General features: G+C 44.5%; 2 protein-coding genes across 6 annotated transcripts in view; one reads left to right on the top strand and one right to left on the bottom strand.

Annotated features, from left to right (window-relative positions):
- Nucleotides 1–1,783: 1,783 nt before the first annotated feature.
- LOC115389751 (putative methyltransferase NSUN7) lies at nucleotides 1,784–21,184 on the top strand. The gene is made up of 12 exons (XM_030093330.1): nucleotides 1,784–1,823; nucleotides 4,118–4,300; nucleotides 4,981–5,039; nucleotides 7,040–7,170; nucleotides 7,352–7,504; nucleotides 9,898–10,081; nucleotides 11,360–11,573; nucleotides 11,660–11,803; nucleotides 12,229–12,330; nucleotides 12,505–12,622; nucleotides 14,540–14,657; nucleotides 18,739–21,184. Exons 1-12 carry the CDS (start codon nucleotides 1,784–1,786, stop codon nucleotides 19,600–19,602), a joined length of 2,310 nt encoding a protein of 769 aa, XP_029949190.1. The 3' UTR covers nucleotides 19,603–21,184.
- Nucleotides 20,550–24,196, bottom strand: part of LOC115389477 (amyloid-beta A4 precursor protein-binding family B member 2) — a 45,022-nt gene continuing 41,375 nt past the window's right edge. For all 5 annotated transcript variants that reach the window (XM_030092868.1, XM_030092870.1, XM_030092869.1 and 2 more), the window contains one exon: nucleotides 20,550–23,246. In XM_030092868.1, the coding sequence (XP_029948728.1) occupies nucleotides 23,076–23,246 (171 nt within the window). In that variant the 3' untranslated portion in view covers nucleotides 20,550–23,075. The remainder of the gene's footprint in view (nucleotides 23,247–24,196) is intronic.

Here is a 24,196-nt window from a genome sequence, read left to right as displayed (position 1 = left end):
AGTTGTGGTTATTTAGGTTTTCTTCAGCTGCATGTAAACTGTGTTAGCATTAGCTTTAGTATCGTTTTAAAAATGGCTCACAGGTTGCTAAACTGTCATGGCGGAAGAAAACTATTCAACAATCATGAGGTGAGTCCATCCTTTCACACAGAAACACGAAGAATGTTGAGTACTGTAGTAGAAAACATAAATAAACCTTAGCTTACCTTTATGACAGTCATTTGCATGGAGCATCTGAAGTGTGTTGCTGCTGCTCCTTCTACTTTTTAATAATCTATTATGATTCAAAAACTACTAACATCCAGAATATAGTGTGACTGAGTCACACCTTTTCTAAAGCCAATGAATGAATGAATGAATGAATAAATGTCAGTTTGCAGCCAAAGTTTACAGCAAATGATGAAATGACATACCGGTAGCAATACAGAAATGTTTGAAATGCAACATTTTTGAATGAATTAAACCATTTGCATAGTTTCATATATATTTAGTGATAACATAATATAATTATCCCTGTTCTTGCATTACAGAGTTAATAATTGAAATACATTATTGCTCACAAACCCATTCTTCTATTTCCACATGCTTCACTATTATAAAACACACTGAGTGGGAAGGAATTTGACAATGCAGTTTCATTTTTAGAAAAAGAAATTAAGGTTTCACTGCAAAGTCATTTTAATAAAGCAAACCCACACAAACGTGAATGACACAAATGTGACCGGTTTCTGCTGTTTGAAGCCATGGAGTGAAAAGAAAATTAATTAAAATGACATTCACAAATTCAAAAAAGCTTGTTGAACTTTCAGTGTGCATTGTCCCTACATGAGGGACAGTGAATGACCAACATACGCATGCTTCCCTTGATATTGATGTATTTGCGTAAAAAAGGTAATTTTCATAGCTTGACTGATATAGAAGGTTTTTTGTTGTTGTTTGTTTTTGTTTTTTTTAAACAGAGTAGCAGACAAACAGAATTAGGAGAGGCGGGCCAGGCCTCCACCTGTGACAGTGAGTGTTTGTGTGAAAGTGTAAATGTGATTTCTCATACTGAGCTGAGGTTCACCCTGAGCTGGACAAAGCGGTGGAGGAAGCCTGCTGCTGTGCTGCACTGTGCTGCAGTGGTCAGGAGGGGGTAGTGTCAGTCAGATGCACGTCATACATCTCTGAGGAGTCTCATGCAGGTGATGTACTAGGAATAAAGTTTCCTGACTTTCTGCCTCATTGTACAAAGCAGAATGTACTCAAAGACATTGACCGACAGTGTTTCTTTACCTGCCTATGGGAACCTGTGGTCACTTTGTTCCTCTTTATGGTTTTCACCTATGTGCCAAGAATAAGTTTGTTTTAATTTTAAGCCTGACATTAAAACACCATCATAAAATCTTATTAATTGTAATTGCATTATGATTGTTGTGAACCTGCCCAGGGACTGCAGATGGAAATTAGCATTTGCTAAATCTGGTACAAAGCATCTTTTCTATTGAAAGATTAATGTATTTGTACATGGTCCCTGTCAAATAAATCAATAAACTAAACTAAACTAAACTTATACAGATATTACATGTGTGTAATTTAGTGTGTATGTGTCACAGAGGGGGTCAGGCCTCCTTCATTATAATATTGTTGCCATGGCGTTTCAAACTCAGGACAGCCCAGCATGCTGCCGTACAGTCATGCATGACGAAGAGGTGATGAGAGGCGTGAAGTGCTGCTCTTCACTGGGACACGGTGCAGAGTGGGGAGCAGAAAACACCAGGCCGGGCGGCATTTACGTGAAACGATGAGTGTTCTTCCCGTGAGGAGGGTTCACAATGACAATGGTAAGAGCTGCTATGCAATTTTAAACAGCCCATCATCTTCTATGCAGATTACAATAAGCTGCTGTAGCCCTTTCTTCCAGCGCTGCTCTTCTTAAGTGGACTTAAGACTTTCCTTCTGCAGAGTGTAGTAAACTGCCTGACACTCATTAAATCACTGCTGTTTGATATTCCGTAATTTATTCCATTTGCTCTGACCTGGGCTCAGTGGACGAGACGCACATTTATGGTCAAGTTGAGTTTTTTAACACTGATGAGTTCTGCAAAAGCCGATTATACCCCAGTCCTGTCTCTCTTTATTAAGCCGGTTTAATTAGAGCCTAGCTTTAGTGGTTCCTGCACTTTGGGACGGTACAGCCAAAGTCAAGTAATGTCAAGTGTGTGTGTGTGTTCTGTGTGTGTGTTTCCTTCTAAAAAGGCTAAAATCATTACCCATACGGGGTCTGATGTACCCTGTGGGGTCACACAACGTGGAATTCCCCAACAGCATGTATGTTGTTTTGTGTTTTGTTTTTTAAATGTGTTATGGGTCAAAGAATGAGGTTCTGGTTCTGGTCAGACACAGTTGAGAGGGTTGAGGGATTAATGGGAAGACCCCTCAATGAGAGCCGCTGTTTGTGGAAGAGAAGAAAAGCGCATCCCTGTGAATATATAAAGAGGAGTGATACTTTTTCTGGGACTGATTTGTTTCACAGTTCAGGGAATATCTCAATAGCTGCTCATGGTGAGTCTCCATGAGAACAAACATCAGTCCCGACGTCCCCTGAAGCGACGAGACGTGTGTGAGTGTGGCAGCTGCACAGAGATGAGCTGGGATGAGTCAAGCGGGTCAGTCAGAGGTGGACCTTTGTCCAGGGTCGGACAGCGGCCCATTATTTATTCATGCCGATGTATCCGAACGGCCGCTTAATTGCACCAGGAGGAGCCCAATTACGCATCGCAGCTCTGTCTCACATTCACAGAAAGTGGAGGCTGGATCACATGTCAGCCATGACTGCTGCTGTGCGTCTTATTTACATTTTCACAGCTCAGGTTCGGTCAATGTATGCATCATTTCTGTGGTTGTATAGATGCTCTTTGGGTTAAGTTGGATGCAATGGAGAATAAAAGAGGAACTGAAGCAGTGTGTGGTTTCAGACAGTGGTCAGGTCTTTATGGTTATGTGTAACATGAGCGTTGTGGACACCACAGCAGCCTCACACAGTGGGATATTCCTCTCTTGAAGGGGGCTCAGGTGAGGATGTGAACCCGAGCTGTGTGACGGAGGAGGCGATCGTCACCCAACAGGGCCTCAACGACGAGCTCAAGAAGGAGCTGCTCCCCCCCCTCCCCCCTCTCCCTCCTCTCCCTCCTCTTCAGTTATCCCCTCCTCCCCCAGGTGAGACTCCGTCCTGAATCTGAATTAAAACACATTAAATAGAGAGTGAAGGGGAAGGTGAAAGAGAGGGCAAAGGTTAATTTAATGTTGTTTCTTTCTAGTTCAATTATAAATAAGCTGCATTAAAGTGTTATTAACGTTCCTTGAATCAATTTCTCTTAAAAGTTTGAGCAAAGTGCGAGTGGCGTTATTGTGAAAAGAAAGCTGGGCTCTCAGATAAAGGTGTGTGAAGCCTCAGGTTGCAGTCGGCCAGGCGAGCTGCATGCATCATGAACCAGGAAGCCCAAACAAAGCAAAGTGAAACTTTACCTTCCGCTTAGATTTCCCACCTTTTACAGATAAGTCGGATACTCACAATAGAGAATCCGACATATCAAAATACATCAGAATTTTAATGACGTCTCAAATCTATTTAGCAGGTTTCAGTTTTATTTAATTATTTTCGATAATATCAAGTTTTCTTCCCATTGATCAATATCCAATTCCCAGAGACCTGGTTCATTATTAAACAGTGTTCATCCTATCAGTACAAATGTATTGACTGACACGTCTGGGTGACACTGAAATTATCATAAGAGCAGCGAAGGTCATAATTTGAAGTGGAAGGAATCCTGAGTGTGTTTGGATGAGTTAAACAGAAAACCGTCACCAGGGAGACTCCTGCTCGTCTTTCATGGTCTGTATTCACACTGCAGCTTCAATATCCAGTCAGTCCGTGCTGAACAGACTGACAGTTTAAGTGAAACCTATAAATTAATTTATTTCATTTTATTAAAATACACATTTTAGTGCAGAGAAGTTTGAGAACATGTTGCAGTATTGCGATACTAAATTCATTCTTCAATCGAGTCATCCCATCACTATAATGTCTCAAGAATTTCCATCCAGTCTGTTTGGTGTTTTTCTTCTCCTCCATCAGTCCATCCTCCATCAGACCAGGTCTACCTGCAGGCTGCAGCTGTTTTCCAGCGCCTGCGTACAGAGAAGCCGGTCACATGTCAACTCCTACACTACCTGAAAAAGACGGACACGCCACTGCCTGAGAGCGGAGACAAGCCCACGGAGGAACAGGCCTACCAGCTCGCATTCAGCACGCTCAAATGTAATGCTGGGGTTAGAGTAACATTAGCTTTCTTTATCCAAATGTAGTTTTATGATTTTATGATGAGCCACACATCCCGCCTGGAGGGAGCTGGTTGATGGTTGCATAAAGTCAGGAAGAAATTAATTTGATCTACTCCACTGCCATCTCGGTGGAGCTCACAGCCTCCTATAAGGCAGCCTTATCTCTTTAATGAATAACAGTGGAGCTGCAGCATATGTCAACTCCAATATTCACTCTCTGAAAAGCACCTTCAACTGCACACTGCAGATTAAATAGTATATAGTCATACATTTCATTTCAACATGTGGCTTCAAATTACTTCAGCTGGAGGTGGAGCAGATGTCTGTTTGGAAGGCGATAAGAAGGTGCATGCGCACGCACGTGCACACGCACGCTGAAAGAAAAGCTGCGTGTGGCATCCTTCACACTCAAAATAGTCTTACATGCAAACCCAAATGTGTTTAAAAAATTACAAAATTTTGATTTAAAAAAGACCAAAAACATTCTGCATTTATTATTATTATTGCTGATTCTGCACTTCCATCATAATATTATTATTTAGAATCTGATTAAACCAACCTGTCCAGATTCCTCTTCATTAGCAGTCGTCTGTCTTTCAACTGATTCAACTGATGCTTTCTTTATCTATTGACTAAGCAAAGATTTGCCCTTCCCAGATCAAGATTTACTGGAGGACATGATGACTGACAGCTGCTTCCACACTTCTCAGCATATTGTGAGTCCCACCAGGTTTGACATTTGAGTGCTCGCAAACCCAAATCTGATTAAGCACACCCACACATCGACGGTGAGACTGCCTGGGAGAGTTATCTGTCTTCAGCTGAAGTGTTGGAGCTCTTTGAAACCTTTCTGAGCATGCTCCATCAGAACGGGCTGAAACGTGGGAGAGGGAGGCAGGGAGGCAGTTAAAGGCCATTTGTATTCAGATCTGTACTTAGTCTGGCTGGTTATAGGTGGCAAGTGATGCATGCAGGAGAGAGGCAGACACACTCTCCAACTGGGACACTGTAAACGACGCCATAAAACACTGTGCAATGACACATACATGGATAAAGAGACACACTTAGCTGCTGCGTGTCAGTGTGTGAGCGTGTGCGTGAGTGACGACTTTATTGAAGGATGGGCAAAACACAGAATTGGCTGAGAGGTCGTTAGTCTGCGAGTGTGACAGTAAAATCTGGCCCAGAGCTCTTTATAATTCAACACACATCCTCTTCTTCCTGCACACACACACACACACACACACACACACACACACACACACACACACACACACACACACACACACACACACACACATACACACACACACAATCTCTAAAACTCTCTCTTTAACCCTCAAAAGCATGAAGAAGCTCGTGGGGTTCACCGTTTCAGTTCCCAAAATTCACAAATGCAGCGTGAGCTCAGGTATCAGCTTCCATCCACAAACCGTACAGAACAAGGACCCACACACACACACACACACACACACACACACACACACACACAGCCTGACAGACACACACAGACTAATAATGGAAGGAGAAGACAGTGTGCTGAACATTCAGCCGTTATCTTTACTTTCCTCTTGATGGTCACAGCCAATGTTCCTAGATGAAAAATGAACCTCATGAGTTCGGTCATATTCTTCACCATGAACCTCTTATTTATTTATTTATTTTTTCTGATTTGAAACCATACCAACTTGATTTGGCTCCATTTGGATTATGTTTTAACTGAAGGAATCCTAGTTCGCCCCAAAATGACCTGTGCTCTATCAGCTCCAACTCCTTTTTGACTGTGAGTGTAAAACAAAAACAAATCTCCATTATGATCTCATTGGGGTGAACGGCGAGAATCATGGGAAACAGAGCGTCCTTGCCACATTCATTCTGAATACGGCGGTGGCCTGGTCAAAGCGGGTGACTTTATCTCCATTGTGCCTTGAACGTGATGGATGAGGACTCGTGCGGCGTCCATTATTCATCCCGGTTCATACGGCTGCCGTTCGTCCCCTGATGTGTAAAGACTGTGTGTGAATTTGGTGTCAGACTGAGGGCAGTGGCGGTGGTTTCTCTGTTCATCAGCTTTTAGATTTCCATCTTCAGACACATGCGTTTGTAAAGCCGATGTCAAGGGACTATTTTTTTTTTCTCATATTCTTCAAGTGTTGTCGTATTTTAAAGAGTGAAACGTCACACAGAAACTAGAAGCTTATGTACAACCTTCGTAAAATGCTGAATTACTTGCAGCTGTGGTTTCTGACCTTCTTTCTGAGAGGATGGTTTCTGATTTACCAAAACATGTTAGGAAAGCCTGAAATTGGCACAAAGCCCAATCTCACTGAAATACAAAAGCAACAGCCTTGGTGATGCAGTTTTTAAAGTCTGCTGTTGAACTAGAAAGTGTTCAAAGTGTTTTTTTTATTCATGAGATCTTCCAAGGCAAAATTGAAGACTTTAAAACAGACAAACCGTTATTTATATTATTTTTCTTGTTTTATATTGAATCTTACTTTGATAAACTATGTATACAAATTCCAATTTCGTTTTTTGACATTTTTTATTGCAGAAAAATTCCCAAGATGAGAATATATACTGTCAATGGAAACCTGCATCTGCAATGCAGACACTGCTTTATATGTGAATGTCTTCCGTATTGCTGTTATTCAGCAGATATAATTCACAGTGGCCCCTGAATATCCAGGCAATAACAAACTGCTGTGTTTTCCAGGCCGGCGACTTGTTGCCGCTGGCGATGGTGATGCTGTTTGACTTCCAGGACCGAAGGTTTTCGTTGCGTTCTGCAGAGGAAACGTTGGAGGCCGTCCAGGAAGTCAGGGATCTGGAACGAGGCCTCCAGAGGTGTGTGTGGGTACACAAGCGTTAACAATGAGCATTTCATTGGGGATCTGAAGCAGTTTTCAGCCACATGTTAAGAATTTTCACAGATCAGTTAAAGTTCAATCGCCGCGGGTGAAGTGTCTGAAAGCGGGGTGAGTTTATGACGCAGAAAGCTGCGACACACACCGTGTGTTTACCGCAGGTGTAAGACCAAGCTGGCAGCGTCTCTGGCCCGCTGCAGAGTGAAGCACAGCCTGCAGAGCGTCTCCTGCTTTCTGTCCCGTCCTGTCAGGACCAAACAGCACCGAGCAAAGAGGCTGCCGCTTTATGCATGGATCAATACTCTCAAGACCAGGTACACGCACAAATCCGTTCCACTCTGGACCTCTCAGCGCCTTCAAGGTTAGTCTATTGAACATAAATGAGGCTGTTTAATGACAGATGCGCTGCTCCAGGAGGGTTTTTAGCTGGCTGTCTGTCGGCTGCTGCAGAAGTTTTAACAGGAAAAGTAGAAACAGGAGATACATACTACTTTTCTACTTTTTTCTGACCCCCTGATTTCCACTAATTAACTTTCTCTTCCACTGATGAGCCTCTACTTAATTTTCTCTCCTTCGTCCACCTGTGGAAAACCTTAAACTTGAAACCTAATCAGGTTTTTTTTTTTCCCGCTGTTAATTTTCTGATGCGGTGTTTGGCAGCAGAGTGTAAACAGTGCGGCTGTTTATGCACCGAGCAGCACACTGTACATTAAAACATATGGGTTTTTTTTCAAAGGGGTGTCGCAGTCTGCATTTAACCTGTTAAACCCTAGGGTTTTTGGTGGCAAGGTTCGCCTAAAAATGCCTATCCATTTTAAATCAACAATATCTCCACCATTATTTGGACAATATGCATAATCTTGGTCTCAATTGATAGCTAAGACCTTAGAGAATATAGTTCCAGTGTCAGAAACACTGTGAATTTTAACATGCCTGAGAAAATTTTGATGAAGTAGAGGAAAAAAATGAAATTTTTACCTTCACCGAATTTTTTTTCAGATTCCACATTGAAAAACTCCATGATGACAATGAAGCCAGCCATAATGATGCCACTGCTTGTGTTCAGTAACTCCTTGACTACAACTGTACCAAGTTTCATGAGAATAGCACAAAGCACATAGATTTTATAGGGTTCAGTTTGGATAGTACCAGGCGAACCCTCCATTTGCCCACTTGGAGACCAACCTGTGCCAAACTACACTAAGTGTTTTTTTTCTTTCTTTGAAAGGAATCTGACTTTAAAATACCTTTAATTTCCACTACAAGGGTCTGTATATATACAAAGGACCCTTTGGTTCTGACATTTAGCCACTATATTATCAGAATCTGCATAGTTTTTGTGGAGAAACTTATAATTGTGCACAGTATTGTGCACAGTATGAAATACATTTTTATACATGGCTGAACCATAACATTTAGCTTCCAACTGAAATATATTTATAACAATATAATCAATACAAAAATAGCCAATTATATCACTGAGAAAACAAAAAATTATATCCTTTGAAATATGTAAACAATAATATCTGCAAAATGCGCATCAAGAAAAAAACAAAAACAACATACAATTAGCTGTAAAAAAGCTCAATGAAGATAAATGTGCATGTTTCAGAATTAAAAAATTGCCAAATATATCAGAAACAATCACTAATTGCCATCCGCGTGCGTCTCACTCTGCAGTGCGCACCGGCGCACCTGCGATCCAAGATGGCGGCGGCGCTCGTGGGGTTATGTTTGAAGCTGTCTCCCAGCTGGATGAGCCCCCAGTCACGTGTAACATATCGTTGGAAAGCTCGCGAGACGTAGAACATCAACAAACGTGATTTGAGCTCCCAGGGTGAACGACGAGCCCACAAGATGGCGACATGAGGCAGCATATAAACATTGTGGCGCACGACGCTCTTTCACTTCGCTAGAGGATTATGAAGTCAATTTTGGTCAGAGGAGAGCCTGGATAGGTGGAAAATGACCACAAAACGGTAAGGAAATAAAATATGTTGTGTTTTGTGTGAATAGCTTTGAGATTTGGCAATGAAGTGTGTGAGAATCATGCAATCTGAGGTGCTGGCTGTGAAATGTGAAGATCAGTTTTTGGTTTGTTTTGCCGCTGACGGGAGCTGGTCGGCTCAGAGAATATTCTGCCTGGTGTCATCTTAAAGAGCAGCTTTTCTAGTTTTACAAGATACCAAATATGTTGGGATGGAGCAGACGGACCGTGCGTTCTGTAGCGTTTTGTGTCGGCAGGTGCGGGTGAGGGGGGCGTGTCGAAATGTTGCATACGAATTTTAAAGTTGTTATGAATCAAACACTCGGTCATCAAAGTGCAGTTTGAGCGTTCAGTTAGTGAGATTAAGGCTTATTGTTTGAGACACAATTGAAAGAAAACATCCTCACAGCATTTTAGTCACTTTTTACACATGTTGAAGTGGAGCGTAAAAATGTTGGACCCGGTACCGGGTTAATGGACGGTGAAGTTCATCGGGGCATACATAAAACAGGAAGGTGCAGCCGGCGCTCTTATAGCTCCAGTGTAAAACGTGCCCGTGTAGCAGTGGCAGTAAAGCAAAGAGCAGAGCTGCTGTTAACCAGACGACACCGTAGTAAACAGACAGAGACCGGCCCACTGACGGAGCGGCGTTATAGTTCGTAGTGAATCCTTTTTATTTCAGGGTCACCCACTGATGCGTGCGCCACGTTTCCTGTGCAGGCTGGATGAGGTGTGCGCCGCGCTACAGGCGGCCGGTTTGAGCGAAGCGGGCAGAACGGCCGACCTGAAGGACGGGATGTTCTGCAGAGACCCTCTCTGTTCGGACACGCTGGTCTTCTCCCATCGTCTCCTCGCCGCGCTGCAGCACAGCAGCGTCGCCGCCACGCACACCCTCAACATCCAGGTGGAGATCTGCCGGGAAAAATCTGTGTCATAAAATCAGCCGTTTGAAATACATTCTCCTTTCACACACACACACACACACACACACACACACACACACACACACACACACACACACACACAGACAATAAAATACAATAAAATGCCAGTGTTAGGAATTATTAGAGTGACTTTCATTAGGTTTTTTGCACCCAGAAATGCACGTATTGGTTCATAAAACACCTTGAGTCCAAGTAAAATTTAACAATAGGATTTCGTTCGTGGGAAACACTTTTAATAGAGAGGAATATTGATGAATCTAATCTTAATAACTTTTAAAGGGCTGAGAGGGAAAATTAATCTACATCAAAGCCTCCACAAATACATTCTGGATTAACAGGTACATTCCTGTATTTTCAAAAAATAATGTTCATGTCAAGATAACAGCACAGACATAGTCTTACATGCATAATAATCATGTATTTCTGGTTTCCACAAAATAATGAATGTGTCATATAATATTGTAAAACTCCAAGAAATGTCACCAAAAAAAAAAAAAAAAAAAACTCTAGGAACACCCAGTACAAACTATATCTGATTAGATCTTCAGTGCATTTAACATGTTTTTATTAGATTAGAACCAAGACAAAAATCTGCTGTGATCATATGGAGTCTAGGATCAGATTAAATGAGGGTGAAATGGTAGCTGGAGATCAACTCTGAGCTGTCTGTTAATATGTTTATTAGTGCTGTAGCATCGACATCTGGGCACAGACGCAGTCATGAGGTCCCAATTTCACAAAAACTAGCATTGGATCACACCAATTGATTTTCTAAAAGACACAAATAAATAAAAGACACAGTTAAGGCCTCGATTTTCACATTCAGCATTTGAAGAATGGATATCTGCATGTGGATTTTAAAGAGTCTGAAGTCAAGTTTAACTTTAAGCAAAAGCTAGAAGATAAATTAACGGTAACATTTTAATTGAAGCACCCCTGTATAACACATTCTAAGTACATTATAGCACTGTATAACTGTAGTTATAAACACTCATAAATGATCACAATGCTTTATAACATCAGGCCCTAACCCTAACCCTAACCCTATGCTGTATAGTGGGTTATAAAGCATTGTGATCATTTATGAGTGTTTATAACTACTTACAATGTGTTATACTGGGTGCTTCAAGTAAAGTGTTACCAAATTAACATTTATGTCTTCATGTAGTAAATGCTTGAGTAACAAGTTCCAACTATTTGTGTTTTGTGTGTGTGTGTGTGTGTGTGTGAGTGACCAGGACAGGAGTGTGTGTGTTGCAGTGAGTGTGTTGAGCCCCCTCCTCTTCGATAAAGGCGACGTTCTGGCGGTGGGCTCCTTTTCCGCCGTGACGGTGGCGCACGTGGCCGTGGCAGCCGCCGCCCGCTCCGGCCGGGTGTTGGTGTGTGGCGCCGATCACACACCTTCGCAGGTCCGAGAGATGCAGGAGCTGCTGGCCCAGATGGACATCAAGAGTGAGCTACAAAACCAAAAAACTGACAGCTATGCTTCCAGTTCTTCCATTTGTTCTTTTCTGCCGTCTTTCCGTCCCTCGCTGAAGACGTTCGGTTCCTGTCAGAAGCTTTCCGTGGTCTCAGTGAGTGGGACGCCAGCGTCCACCGGTTAAAGGTCATCATCGTGCTGCCCCAGTGCTCCTGTTCGGGCCTCAGCGACCCTGTGGCCACCATTCACAGCGAACATGGAGGTACATCAGAGACGTGCTCTCAGACTCAGAGCTCCTAACTCACTGGGTCCGTTTTTACGGCTCTAAATGTCCGCGCCATTGTTCTTCTCGCATAATGAGTTGTGGATAACTTCCCCGAGAGGGTCTGCAGAATTTGTAGATGTATGAAGAATGTGCGGAGATGGCAAAAGGCCATGTGAGAGCCCTCAAGCTCATTTCACACAGGCACAGCGCCGAGCTCGCTCACACTTAATGTGCACTTAACTCTGTGAGTTATTGAGGGTTTACACTGAGGGCGGGATTATTAAACCGGGTTGGTAGAAGAAGCATGTTACATGGAACAGTGGCACCCAAAGCCAGTGTTTCAAAAATTAAGAGGATTTCTTCCAAAGAAACGTATTCCCGTTGATTTTTTTCATGCTAATTGAGCTCTGCTTTAATGCCAGACTGGGATCTGCTGCCACACCTGTCCACCGGTTCTGTTTCCAAGAGCAAAATACAGTCTCTGACCCAGCAGCAGGCTCAGCTGCTCGGCCACGCTCTCTCCTGTGAGTACATCACGTCAGATACACTCAACTCTGAAACCTGATTAAAAAGATAAGAGCAGAAGGTTAATATATACACATATACAGTGTTGTGTTGTAATGATCTGTGTGTGTGTGTGTGTTGTGCTGTGTGTGTGTGTGTGTGTGTGTGTGAGCGCTCCTTTTTCATTATTTCAGTCCCAAAGGTCCAGACTGTGGTCTACTGCACGCGCTCAGTCTATCCGGAGGAAAATGAACAGCTGGTGAAAAGAGTGTTAGAGAAAACACACACGCATCCCAAACTGCTGCCGTTCAGGTACAGCAAACACACACACACACATGCACACACGCATGCATGAACACATATATTTGTACAGCACAACAACACCCACGTGCATGAAATCCATCCCATAGCTCCTTATTCTGAATGTAACCGTCACAGTCAATCGTCTAACAATATCGTAATGGAAAATATTATTTATAATAACTTAATTGTCCCCAGAAAGATGACAAAAAACACACACACACACTCACACACACCAGCTCAGTTGTTGAAGTTTTAGTTTTCTCTTTTTAAAGCATTTAATTATTCACTTTTGACTTTATAATACTTGAGGCCAAAACTACAAATGAAGAAAATTATTCATGACCTGTTGAAACCTGTTGAAACTACTTTTGATGAAAATCTGGCAGCATAAACAACATTTGTTTACCTTTTGTTATTTGTCAGTAAGTTCTTTTACTTATATATATATATATGAGTGAAACATGTACTGCAATACCTGCCGTCAGTCTCCACCCAGCGCTGTATCTCGTTCGCTGAACACACACTGAGCAGTGAGCGGTCTGACGGTCAGCCTGAGCGGGGCGAACCCTGCCCCCCAACCCCCCCCCCCCCACCCCCCCCCCCCCCACCCCACCCCATAGCGACTGGAACCAGCTCCAGCGTCCCTCCATGGGATGAGGTCATGTATAATGGATGTATGAAAGGAAGAGCAGCGAATGAAGCGGCAGCACAAACAAAGTACAAGGAGCTGCAGCACCTTCCACTGAGTGTCTGCTAACTGATTTAAAAAAAAAAAAAAAAAAAAAATTCAAGTGGGCCTCGAATTGCAGGAAGGGAAAATCTAAAATCCCTCCAGTGTTGGCCTGTATATGTCAAACCCGTCGGATCAGGACTGACGCCCGTTTTCATAACTTGATACGGCACTGAAGTCCGAGCACATACAGAAAGTTGCTGAAACCTATAGCTGAATAATTTATCGTGCTATACTGTGCTGTACTGTGTGTGTGTGTGTGTGTGTGTGTGTGTGTGTGTGTGTGGGAGAGAGAGAGAGAGAGAGAGAGAGAGGTTACAGTACCACAGCGATGACAGTAAAGTATAAGGGATCAGCTGCAGGAGCTGTTAATCCCGCCGCCGGGGTGAACAGGGTGGAGAGGATTTCAGGGTCTGTTTCACGCCTCCACAGAAGTCGTTTTCTGCCACCCGTCCTGATTAACTCATCCAGATGTTATTATATTTGGCCGCATTAGCTCTTTTTAGAAGCTTCCACTTGTGGCAGCCTCTGTGTTTACTCTATTCTGTAGAAAAGGGGATTTTCAGGCGCCATTGAGCAGTAAGGCTGCCGTAACGTTCCAGTTGTTGTTCTATGTGCAGAAAGTCTCTCTGGCTGATTTACAGGGGGTTGACTTTCTCACCGTTCTGCAGTGATATATACACGCGCCAGGCCATGTGGCAGCGGAGATATGGCCAAGTCCCTCACTATAATTTTGGACGTACATGAGAAACTATTGTACTGTGCAGCACAACCATTTTTCAGTTTCTTACCGAAAAAAAAAAGAAAAAAGAAGAAGTGTGATATCTGCACCATGTTTCAGCTCACAAATCATTAGAACCCTGCAAGAAGAAATTTGGTGCAACTGAAAGACTCTGCCTCTGGGTCTCCGGTGTTAAATACTGCTCTGACCTGCACTGTGCTATAGAAGAAAAATCTTCCCCTGTTACAGCGAGGTCAGATGTGAGATAGGTTACAACAAATCTGCAAATTTTAAAACGTTAATCATACTTTGGTTAAATGTCCTCAAACTGATGATTCCTGCAGATTTTTCTTTGCTCTACAGAGGAATGTCAGTGATTCGGACGGGGCCGTGACAGAGGAACGGTGAAGTGCTACACAGAGGCTTTTAACAAGTTTTCCACCGGCTACCGCTGCTCTGCGCTGTGCTCTCTCAGGGCGAACGGTCCAATTTTCCCTGATGACTCCCCGACAGGAGGCACATCAGACGTGTTCTTCAGACTCTCCCCGTCTCTGCTCTCCAACGGCTGCTTCATCGCAAGACTGTCTCGACAGGTGAGGAGAGAGACGAGGGGAGAGAGAGGGCAGTGAAACGGTGGAGACTGGGAGGAGAGAACAGAGAAAAATGTAGAGATACAAGGTTGCATTTGGAGATTGAGGAGGAAAAAATGTGTTTGTGTCTGAGAGAGAGAGAGAGAGACAGAGACAGAGAGAGAGAGAGAGAGAGATTGCTTCGCAGGAAGACCTTCCTTTCAGTAGTGCTGAGGCAGCACTCTTTTACTGTCTGTCTGCTGGGAGGTCAGTCAGCTCTGCTTCCACACACACACACACACACACACACACACACACACATACACACACACACAGAAAACACTGCAGTGTTATTTCAATATTCAAGCAGAAAAGACAGAAAAAAAAAAACCCAGACATGTTGAAGATGAAATACAGCCGAGCCGCTGAGCTGTTTCAGTTTATGTTGGGTTTCTAGATGAAGGGGTAATTCCTCTGTGTCACTGTTCATCCCTCTTTCTGATCCCTCCAGTTTCGTTGCATCATCGTGTTGCTACAACTATTTGCCCTCTCCTCCCTCCCTTTCGCTCTCGCTCCACATAAAAAGAAGAAAAATACAACAAAAGGAAATGAGACGCCATTTCTTTGATCCCCTGCAGCTCAGAAATGCTGCATGGAGGGAGACTGTGCCAGCAGGACCGCAGCATAAAATATTTAAAGCTTTGAGCTTGTTATAATTTTTATTTGTCTGAGCTGAAATCCATTCAGAATGGGTTATTACTGTGCTTTTATTCACCTGTAAGCACGAGAGGCTTTGAGCCTGTTGCAGAATGCAGGAAACTGAACTTTGCTGTGTTAAACGTAGGAATCGTTTCTTTCAAACGCCGCTTCAACATCTGAGATATATTTCATCACTCAAAACAGCAGAGTTTACAAAACGATTCCCGGCACATTTCGAGATCCAACAGAAACAGTCGGCCACCTCGTGTGCAAGTTTACAAGTTCAGTTGCAGCAGCAGCCGTTTCTGGACGCGCAAGATTTGTCCAAAAGAGAAACCAGACGTTTGAAAGCGGCGGTGGGGAAATGATGGAGGCAGACTAACCAAGCAAGGACGCCATTTCTTTCCACTCCATTTGCAGAAAACAGAACAAAGTTTTGCAGAAGTATTTCTTTGACGTCCTTCAGTGGTTGTTTCAAGTCCTTTAGGAGTTTTTTAACTGGATTTTGAAGAAAGCAGAAGAAAAGAATCAATGAAATTAGTGAGTTTAAGTTTTCATTTATGAGAAACTCATAAACGCTTTACTACTTTCAAGAGCCAGGAGGGAAAGTTATTGGAAAGTAAATTGTCTAATATTTAGAAATACTGTGTATTTATGTTTCTGTGTGAGTGTTGTGGTAAGGAGGGCCAATGTAGAAGTTTTACAGAAATAAAGTCTTAAAAAACAAATGAAGGAAACTAGAAAACTAAAAGTGTAAAGGGGCTGTGAAGTCAAAATGGCAGAGAGGCAAACAGGAGATGCATGCACATGCACATGCACATGCACATGCACATGCACATGCGCGTGCACACACACGTTACTCATCGCGATCGGATCGAGCCTGAACAGAAAAGTTCAGAGATGAGCGGCAAGTGAAGTTCACAGACATTTGTCAATTTGTCAATATCGATAAAAACCCGTCGGGGTTGAAAAAGAACAGAAAGCTAAAAGATAAAGGTCAGGATTGGATTTATTGGGCCAGAAGTCAGAGGAGCCAGTCCCCAATAAAACTGCTGACAAACGAGAAACCGTCGTCACCGCAGAGGCCAAATACAGAAAGACAACGCCGCTAGAAAACTCATTACTGGCTCTTGTGAACTTCTTTTGACCATTTACGATGATGGAAGCAGAAAAATGTCAATATGCTTGAAGTCAATACAAATTTCATGTGTTGTGTGATTCATTCTCTCCACTCTGGATGGTGGTGAGCTTCACGTGAAAGTCAGAGAGTAATCTGGTAAGTGGAGGCTGATTGATGGAAAACAGACGGGCGTGGTCGGTGAGAAATAACAGCTGAAGGAGGATTTTTTTTTTTTTTTTGATAAGTAGTGAACTGGATTCTGATTACAACACTAAATATTAACACGATGTTGTTCATTATGGACCATTTTTCTAAAGCAGCATTGATACATTTTATTTCACTTCATCAGCGCCTCTGAAATGTGTTGCTGTCAAAGAGAAAACATTAAAAGCCAGAGTATCTCTGCAGCCCGACGGGGCAGACTGTCCTGTCCTGTCACACTCACAGCAGTAATTTAGCGTCTAATGATTGGGCCTAATTGGATCGACATTCACTCCCTCGGTGAGTCAAACAACATCAGAGCTGCTGCTGTAGATTCAGACTCATCGACACTCGCGCGGCGGTTCACTGCGGCCCAGACACGAGCCAAACGGCGCTGGAGGGCATTTAAAGAGACGCGTAAAGCCTGCAGAGAATGAGAAGATGATTAGGGCTTTTAAAGACGTCTCGTAAAAGAAGGGAAATGAGAGAATGACTGAGATGTTATCTTAGAAAAGAGGGCAGAAGCACTGACTGACTGGACTCAGGCAATGGCCTATTTTCTCAAAAATTCTGCAGAAATAAAATCTACATAAATCCAGTTTGTCTACAAGTAAAAGAAAAGAAACATTCACAAGATGTTTCTACAGTGAGAATAAACAAGGGAATGTGACACAGGTGACACTGCATTGAGCACATCTGGAGATGTTTTAGGGTTTTGTTTTATTTATTTATTTTATTACGCTGGACTTTCTCATAAGTGAACGTGGAAAACTTATGGAGCCAGTTATCAGAAAGGGAAAAGTCAAACCTGGCAGCTCAGCAGGAAACTCTGATAATGATCAAAGTCTAAAACCAATAAAAAGTCTGTGAAATGTTATGATAATGAGATCCTGCTCAGAGCTGCTGAGGTGTTTTGAGGTGAAGCGAGTGCTCCGGCGACCTTGACACTGCGAGACGTCAACAACACGTTTGACGGGTCATTTTTATTCATGGAGTTTATTATGTTTTACTACAAACACTCGCTCCGCCAGGTGTGTGATTTCCAAATGACGCAAACCTTATATTGCTGTCCGAGGCAGAAAAATTAAAAATGGATAAAGACAGATTAACCTCTCAAGAGTGGATTTTAAAAACAACAACAACAACAACTCGAGCATATTTTCACCCGTGGGCATCAACCTGATTCAGCTTTCACAGGAGAAGTCTGTAGAGTTCCAGAGCGAGGTGCAGGGAGACAGACAGGAAAGGCTCGGGGGATTTAACAGGATTCCTCCGTGTCTCTGCAGCAGACGAGGACACCCGATCCCTCCTGTCATCATATTATCCCCACGGGCAGATTGGGAGGCGAGATGGCTCATTGCACACACACGCAAGAAGCTTCATAACCTCCCGGAGAGATATGAAATGCCTCTTTAGCATTTCCGTGGCCGTTTAAGGTCACTCTGTGGGCACTTTATCCACCTTAAGGGTCATTCTGTGCCTGTCTGTGGTCACTTTCCATCTCTTTGTGGTCATCTTGTGTCAATTTACGGTTCTTTTGTTACTTTTGGCCACTCTGAACCTTTAGATTCTCTGCCCGTTCAATAATCCATGCTCAAACACACCACAGAGGGAAAAATAACACTGAAAGATATGCAGACAAGAAGCCAAGTGTGTTGACAGTCCATCAGAGCAGGACTCTGGAGGAACTCTGCATTGATCGCTGTTTTGGGGGCGTAAACCTTTTGTCTCGTTCTCATTTTGATCACTTGAAGACCCCATGAATAAATTACTCATGTTTTTGACCCGTCATATTTTTAATTTGATCAACACACACGTGGTTTTTCACGTAGGGATGGAGAGGTGTTTCATTACACGGTTTAAATGATTCCACACATTAGTTTGAGTGTGCGGGTAAAAAGCCATCATCTCCTGCACTCTCTTCTCCATTCTCCCCCGTTCTCCTCCACAGCCTCTCTTTATGGCTGTGCCTCATTTCCACTGTTTTGTTGTGCAGTCCTCCTTGGTGCGATGTTTCCCCAGGGACCTGTAGCTTTAATGTGTTGTATCCACACATTAAATCTTAAATTGCCCTTGCTTTTTCAGGCGGATCCCACTAAAGTAGAAACGGTCCAGGATGTGCTGGCGCGAGCAGCGGCGAAGGGCCTCCTGGGTGGAATAATTCCCGATCAATCAAAAACTGGTAAAAAGGGGAAGAACAAGAAGAATCGAGCGGCTTCGGCGAGCAGCAAGCCCTCATCCCCCTCGAGCCAAGGCGGGCAGTCAGGAGAGGAGCTCGCCAATGGACGGGATCCAGAGGGAAGGGGAGAGGGAGGGGGGTTCGGGGACAGTGATGAGGAGGAGGATGAACGGCTGGGTGAAAACCAGAAGGGAAAGAAGAAGAAGAGGAAAGGAACAAAGCAGTCGAAACAAGGCAAAAGGAACGGGGCAGTCTCCAAGCGTCAGTCAAAGAACCACAAGAAGAAAACAGCAAAGAAAAAAGTGAAAGAATCGCATCAGAGAAGGCGCAAAGCGAGACGGATCCCTCGCCTCACACTGACACTGATGTCCTCTGCTCAGCCCTCCAGCCAGCTGACTCCGATCACCGCTCTGGCTCACAAACTCAGCAGCCCTCCTGTTCACACGGTCCAGAGCCCCCCGTCCACCGCCGCAAAGCAACCCTCACCTCCCCGGCCCCCTAAGCCCACTCCGCCCAAGAGACAGAACGCCCTGCCGGCCCGGACGGGGATCCCTGCGAAGGACCCGCCTGGAGCGGTGAGGAAGGCGGTCAGGCTGGAGGACGAGGAGGCGCCGCTGACACGGCAGCGGCCGCTGAAGGCAGCAGGTCTGGTCCTACCGCCCATTTCCTCCCCGTCATCCTGCTCGCTCCGCAGCTCTCTGTCCAGGACCTCCAACTCCCAGCTCAACATGTCTGCATCCTCGTCCTCAGTGTCCCTGCCTGGGTTATAAGGAACGCAGGACTTTCAGTAAGACTGAACTGCACAGTCATGAAGACAAAGTCTTGTTGCTGGAGCTGCTGTCTCTCAGTCAGCTGTTCACTTTGCCTCAACAGTTTTTCTTTCTGTTTGATAAAGGAGGAGTGTGGACGAATGCTATCCTCCCGCAGCAATAACATGAGCCTGAACACACAGAGGTGGAGACGTTTTCACAGCTTTTAATAAACATCATCTTCCCTGGATGAGGCTGTCTTGACAGGTTTTGCATGACTGTTAAATATATGTCCCGCCTCTCTGACTGGAGGGATTACAATGAGCTGGCTGCAGTCAAAATAGTATATTTTACTATTATTAATGGCCGATCAACTCAAAAAAACCAGAATGACAAGCAGACCAGCTCTGCAGAGGTGTTTTTCTTTCTACAATTTCAACTTTTTATGAAAGTAAACCTGTCACATTTCAACATATAGGCACTTATGTCAGTTTAAGAGAGAAATTTTTATTTTTTGTTTTCTTTTCTGTCGTTTTAAAGGAAACGTCTACAACAGGGTGTCAAACCCATTTCAGTTCACGGACCTCATACAGCTCCATTTCATCTTCAGCGTTCCAAACCGTTCAACATAAAGACCAATTTTATTGATTCTTTGTGGTGAAATACAGTGAAACGTCCCAAAAACACCTCTTTTCTGTTGTCAGTGACTTCATGGCCTTTTTACAATTTGCTTGATCGTTTTTTGTGCTCATCATTTGGAGATTCGCTGTGAAACAGCTTACTTTCACCTCCTAATAGTGGGGAAAAGTCTTTCAAACGGCATGTTGTTCGGGACTGAATGACGCTGCGGCCTCAGTGACTGAGCGCTCAGCAGCCAAACGCCTGCCTGGAAGCCACACGTCTGAATAATTCATCAAAACATGAACAGGTGATGAAAATAATCAGGCAGACACGCGGAGGCCAGCTGCTGTGTTTTATAATGCTGTTTATTCTCACAATTGGTTACATTGATAAAGTGTACAAATCAGTGAGCAGCAAACGGAAGCCGACACATCCATCTGAGGGTGTGTGTATGTGTGTGTGAGAGAGAGTGTGTGAGAGCCTGATAGAGACGCCATGAGTCCTCTGCGGTGACCTTCTGGCAGATCGGCAGTGGACTCACGGCTCTCGGTACACTGTACACGGTGAAGATATAATCCAGTAATCTGCATTGTTTTTCCTGCGAAGCGGCGCTTGTTGTAGCATTGTGAGATAACCAGAGACTGAGACGATGACACCGGGGCGAGGAACGCGTCCCGCCCCAACTAATAAAATCAGTATATACCTTTATAAAATAGAATAAATAAAATAAAAAATATTTCTGTTCAATACATACAGTCTTCCTTTTTAACCATCCAAAGGGCATGCAAGGCTTCTCATGACTTTCCTCTTCTCCAGATCAAAATAATGCATAGATAATTGCTCAGTTAAATTCTGTATCAACTTAATCGACAACTGTGGAAAATCTCCAATTGCCATGACTCTTTTCATTATTTGCTCTCGTAGTTTTCTTATCTACAACAATGTATATCAGTAATTTACACTTTGGCCATTTGGTGAGTTTTCAAAAAGAAAAGAAAAAGAAAAAGGCATTTCATTACAAGAAAACATCCAAAAACTAAAAAAAAAAAAAGACATTCAAAAATGAAACAATAGCTTATAAGAATGATTACGTGACACTTAATGAGTAATATGTACACACAGGTTCTGTCGACTTATTCACATTTCAACATCCTGGTGACAAAACAAAGTGGCGTGGATGAACTTCTCTCCTCACGATCTCCGTTACAGAACCAGCTCCTTAAACCCGCCTGAAGTTCAGAGAAAGGTGCAGCGGGGTGTCGGCTGAAGCCCCGCCTCCTGGCCGCCAAGCCTCGATATATCGGGCTGTTTTCATTTCTAACGCTACAGAAACAGACGGAGCTGCTGAAACTCTTCCGTCACCCAGACGATACGATCCGTGGCTAAACTTCCTCCTGTGTCCTGCAGGCAGTGAGCTGATCTTTAGACAAATGCGTGACAGGCTGTGATCGCGAGGTTTAGTCTAACACCAGGTGCAAAATGCCAGGGTGTGTTTTTACGGCGGCGGAGCGACAACCACACATCCAAACCTGTCAGATATGTGATAATAAGGAGCTGCGGTGCCGAACTGAGGTCCGCGTGAGAAAGTCAGCTGAAAATGAAACACAAAGGCAAATAATCCTCTTGAAAAGGATGAAAAGGAGACCGACGGTGAGTCAGAAAACAGAGAAGGCGTGTTCAGGTGAGGAGAACCCTAGAGGCGGAGAGACAGCGGCCCGGTTCATTCATGTTGCTTTGAGTCTCTCTGCCGGCTTCCCTCTGGAGAAGCCGCCGTCCGCGGCTGAAGATGAGAATCTCCCGTTCTCACAGTTCAGATCTCAGCTGTGCACAAACACCACAACCACACCCTCGTATAAAAACACGTTCCTCTCATCTCCATCCTCCTCCTCTAGGCTTTATTTCCTAAGTTGCAATTCCCCGCTTAGTTGGAAGTCAGACTCCGCGGTGGGAATTTAAAGGAACGGTCCGTCAGATTTCCTCCAGCATTTGTATCAAAGAGCAGCGCGTCTCCTGCGTTCGGGGGCAGCAGCTTCATCCCATTATCCGGAGAGCAGGGGAGCAGAGGAGGGCTATCGCCTGTCGTTATCCGGGGGATGAAGAACGGATTAAAAACGAGAAGACGTAAACAGGAAGAGAATGAAGGATGTCTCGGGTGAAAGGTCACCGCTCGTTCAGACCCTCGGGGGCTGACTTTTTTCCCCACACAAACAAAGAAGTAAAGACAAAAACAAGTGAATGTGGCTTCTGATTTCTCACCCCTTCAGCCTCTGAAAGCAGCAGCAGTGTATCGATATAGTTCACATTTAGATAAAAAGTTCATGCAGGGTCGGAGGGTGGAGACGGACAGACTAACCTCTCGCTCTAGTCTGTAGCAGCTTCTCTCATCTCTTCATCAACTACTGTCACACTAGGATGGCTTTCAGGACTCATGTTACGGTCTAGTGTGGATAATAACAAAGAGCAGGAGACAAGGGGGAAGAGCCACTACAGACTACTAACAGTACAGGTGAACGATGGCGGAGGAGGGGGCGGGGGGGGCGTGGCTAGTGGCGTGGAGGGTCATGCTGGCAGCACGGGTACAGACACAAACACAGGTGTGGAAGAGATCAGCGGTTTGGCCATGAATGAGCACCCTCAGGAGCACCTCCCACTCTTCTCCTCACTCCGCTGTGCTGAGGGGGATGAGAGTGACGTCTATGTACACCGCCGCCGCCTCTCGTGGCGATTCCTTCCGGATGTGGTCGCTGGCTGTAGTCGCTTTGATTATTTCGAGACTTGAATTTCCTCCCAAGAGCCGGTGAGAAACTCTGGAGGTGAAACTCCGATCTGAAGGAATCGCGACGAGGGGGTTTTTCGCCGCTTGCGGTCGTCCGTTACTGTGGCGACTCGGTGACGGGCCTCTTCTGCTTGAGGGTGTCGATGAGCGACAGGACGCCTCGCTTCACGCTGGTGGAGACGCGGCGGGACACGGAGTCGCCGGGGGGCGAGGAGCCGCAGGCCTTCTGGGAGGGGGGCCGAGCCACCAAGCACTTCTGATACCGCAGCTGAGACGGAGAGGAGGGAGGAGGAGGAGGAGGAGGAGGAAGAGGAGACGGAGATATACTGTAAATAACAGAGAGTTACGGCTGCTGAGTGTACGACTGTGGAGGTGTGAGCGGAGAGAGAGTGAAGCTGGACCCATGCAGCCTGCGAGCTATGATCAATAGGGATGAATGATGACGCCTGTCAACATCAATCAGCTTTAGTGTGTGTGTGTGTATGTGTGTGTGTGTGTGTCCATATATCTAAAGTTCAGATGTGTGATCGATAGCCCAGCCAGCAGTAGACTAATCTTGTAAGTCACACAGCAGAGGAGAGCAGAGGAAGGTGAGTAACCTCCACTAACGGCAGCAGAAGCACCACAGATGGCATTCTGGGTAATGATTACGGATGTTACAATGACGAAATGAAAATACTGCCGAGGCGTTACAGCTGTGGCACCGCGGCGTCAGACTCAACGCGCCTCTGGAATGTTTTCAGGGGAGCAGCAGACCGCTGTATCCCATCTGAAAACACTTTTCAATCCGGCAGAAAATCCACAGCGGACGACTCGCGCCGAACGCACACCGGATTCCACGTTCGGAGGCCTCTCCTGATTTGAATTCATGCTTTACACCTGCCGGCGGTGCTTTGACAGAGGAGCATATGGGCCGCACCGTAAAACACCCATCAGTCAAGACCGAACAATCAAGATCAAAATGAAGTACGAGACTTTCACTTGAGAGAAAAAAAAAAAAAAAAAAAAGAGGCCATAAATATCTGTCTGACTCGATGGCCTAATTTAAGGAGGATTTACAACCGGCGCTCTGGTGAGGTTTGTTCTGGACAAACCGTTTCTTTTAAAGTGTTTTACAAAGTAGGAACGTGGCAAAGTATTGAATGAAAATTTTAAAAGACAAATCTGTCAGAACTGACAGCAGACAGTGATGAATGTCTGCAGGAAGGATTAATTATG

Source organism: Salarias fasciatus, chromosome 6 (genome assembly GCF_902148845.1).
Source record: "Salarias fasciatus chromosome 6, fSalaFa1.1, whole genome shotgun sequence".
In the NCBI taxonomy this organism is placed as follows: Eukaryota; Metazoa; Chordata; class Actinopteri; order Blenniiformes; family Blenniidae; genus Salarias; species Salarias fasciatus.
The sequence above is the reverse complement of the archived record's forward strand: the minus strand, read 5'-3'. Positions and strand labels throughout refer to the sequence as shown.

Coding starts and splice junctions, on each gene's coding strand:
- LOC115389751 (XM_030093330.1), top strand. CDS start 1,784: ATGAGTGTTCTTCCCGTGAGGAGGGTTCACAATGACAATG. Junction 1,824..4,117: donor GAGGGTTCACAATGACAATG/GTAAGAGCTGCT, acceptor CTCCTCCATCAG/TCCATCCTCCATCAGACCAG. Junction 5,040..7,039: donor TCCACACTTCTCAGCATATT/GTGAGTCCCACC, acceptor TGTGTTTTCCAG/GCCGGCGACTTGTTGCCGCT.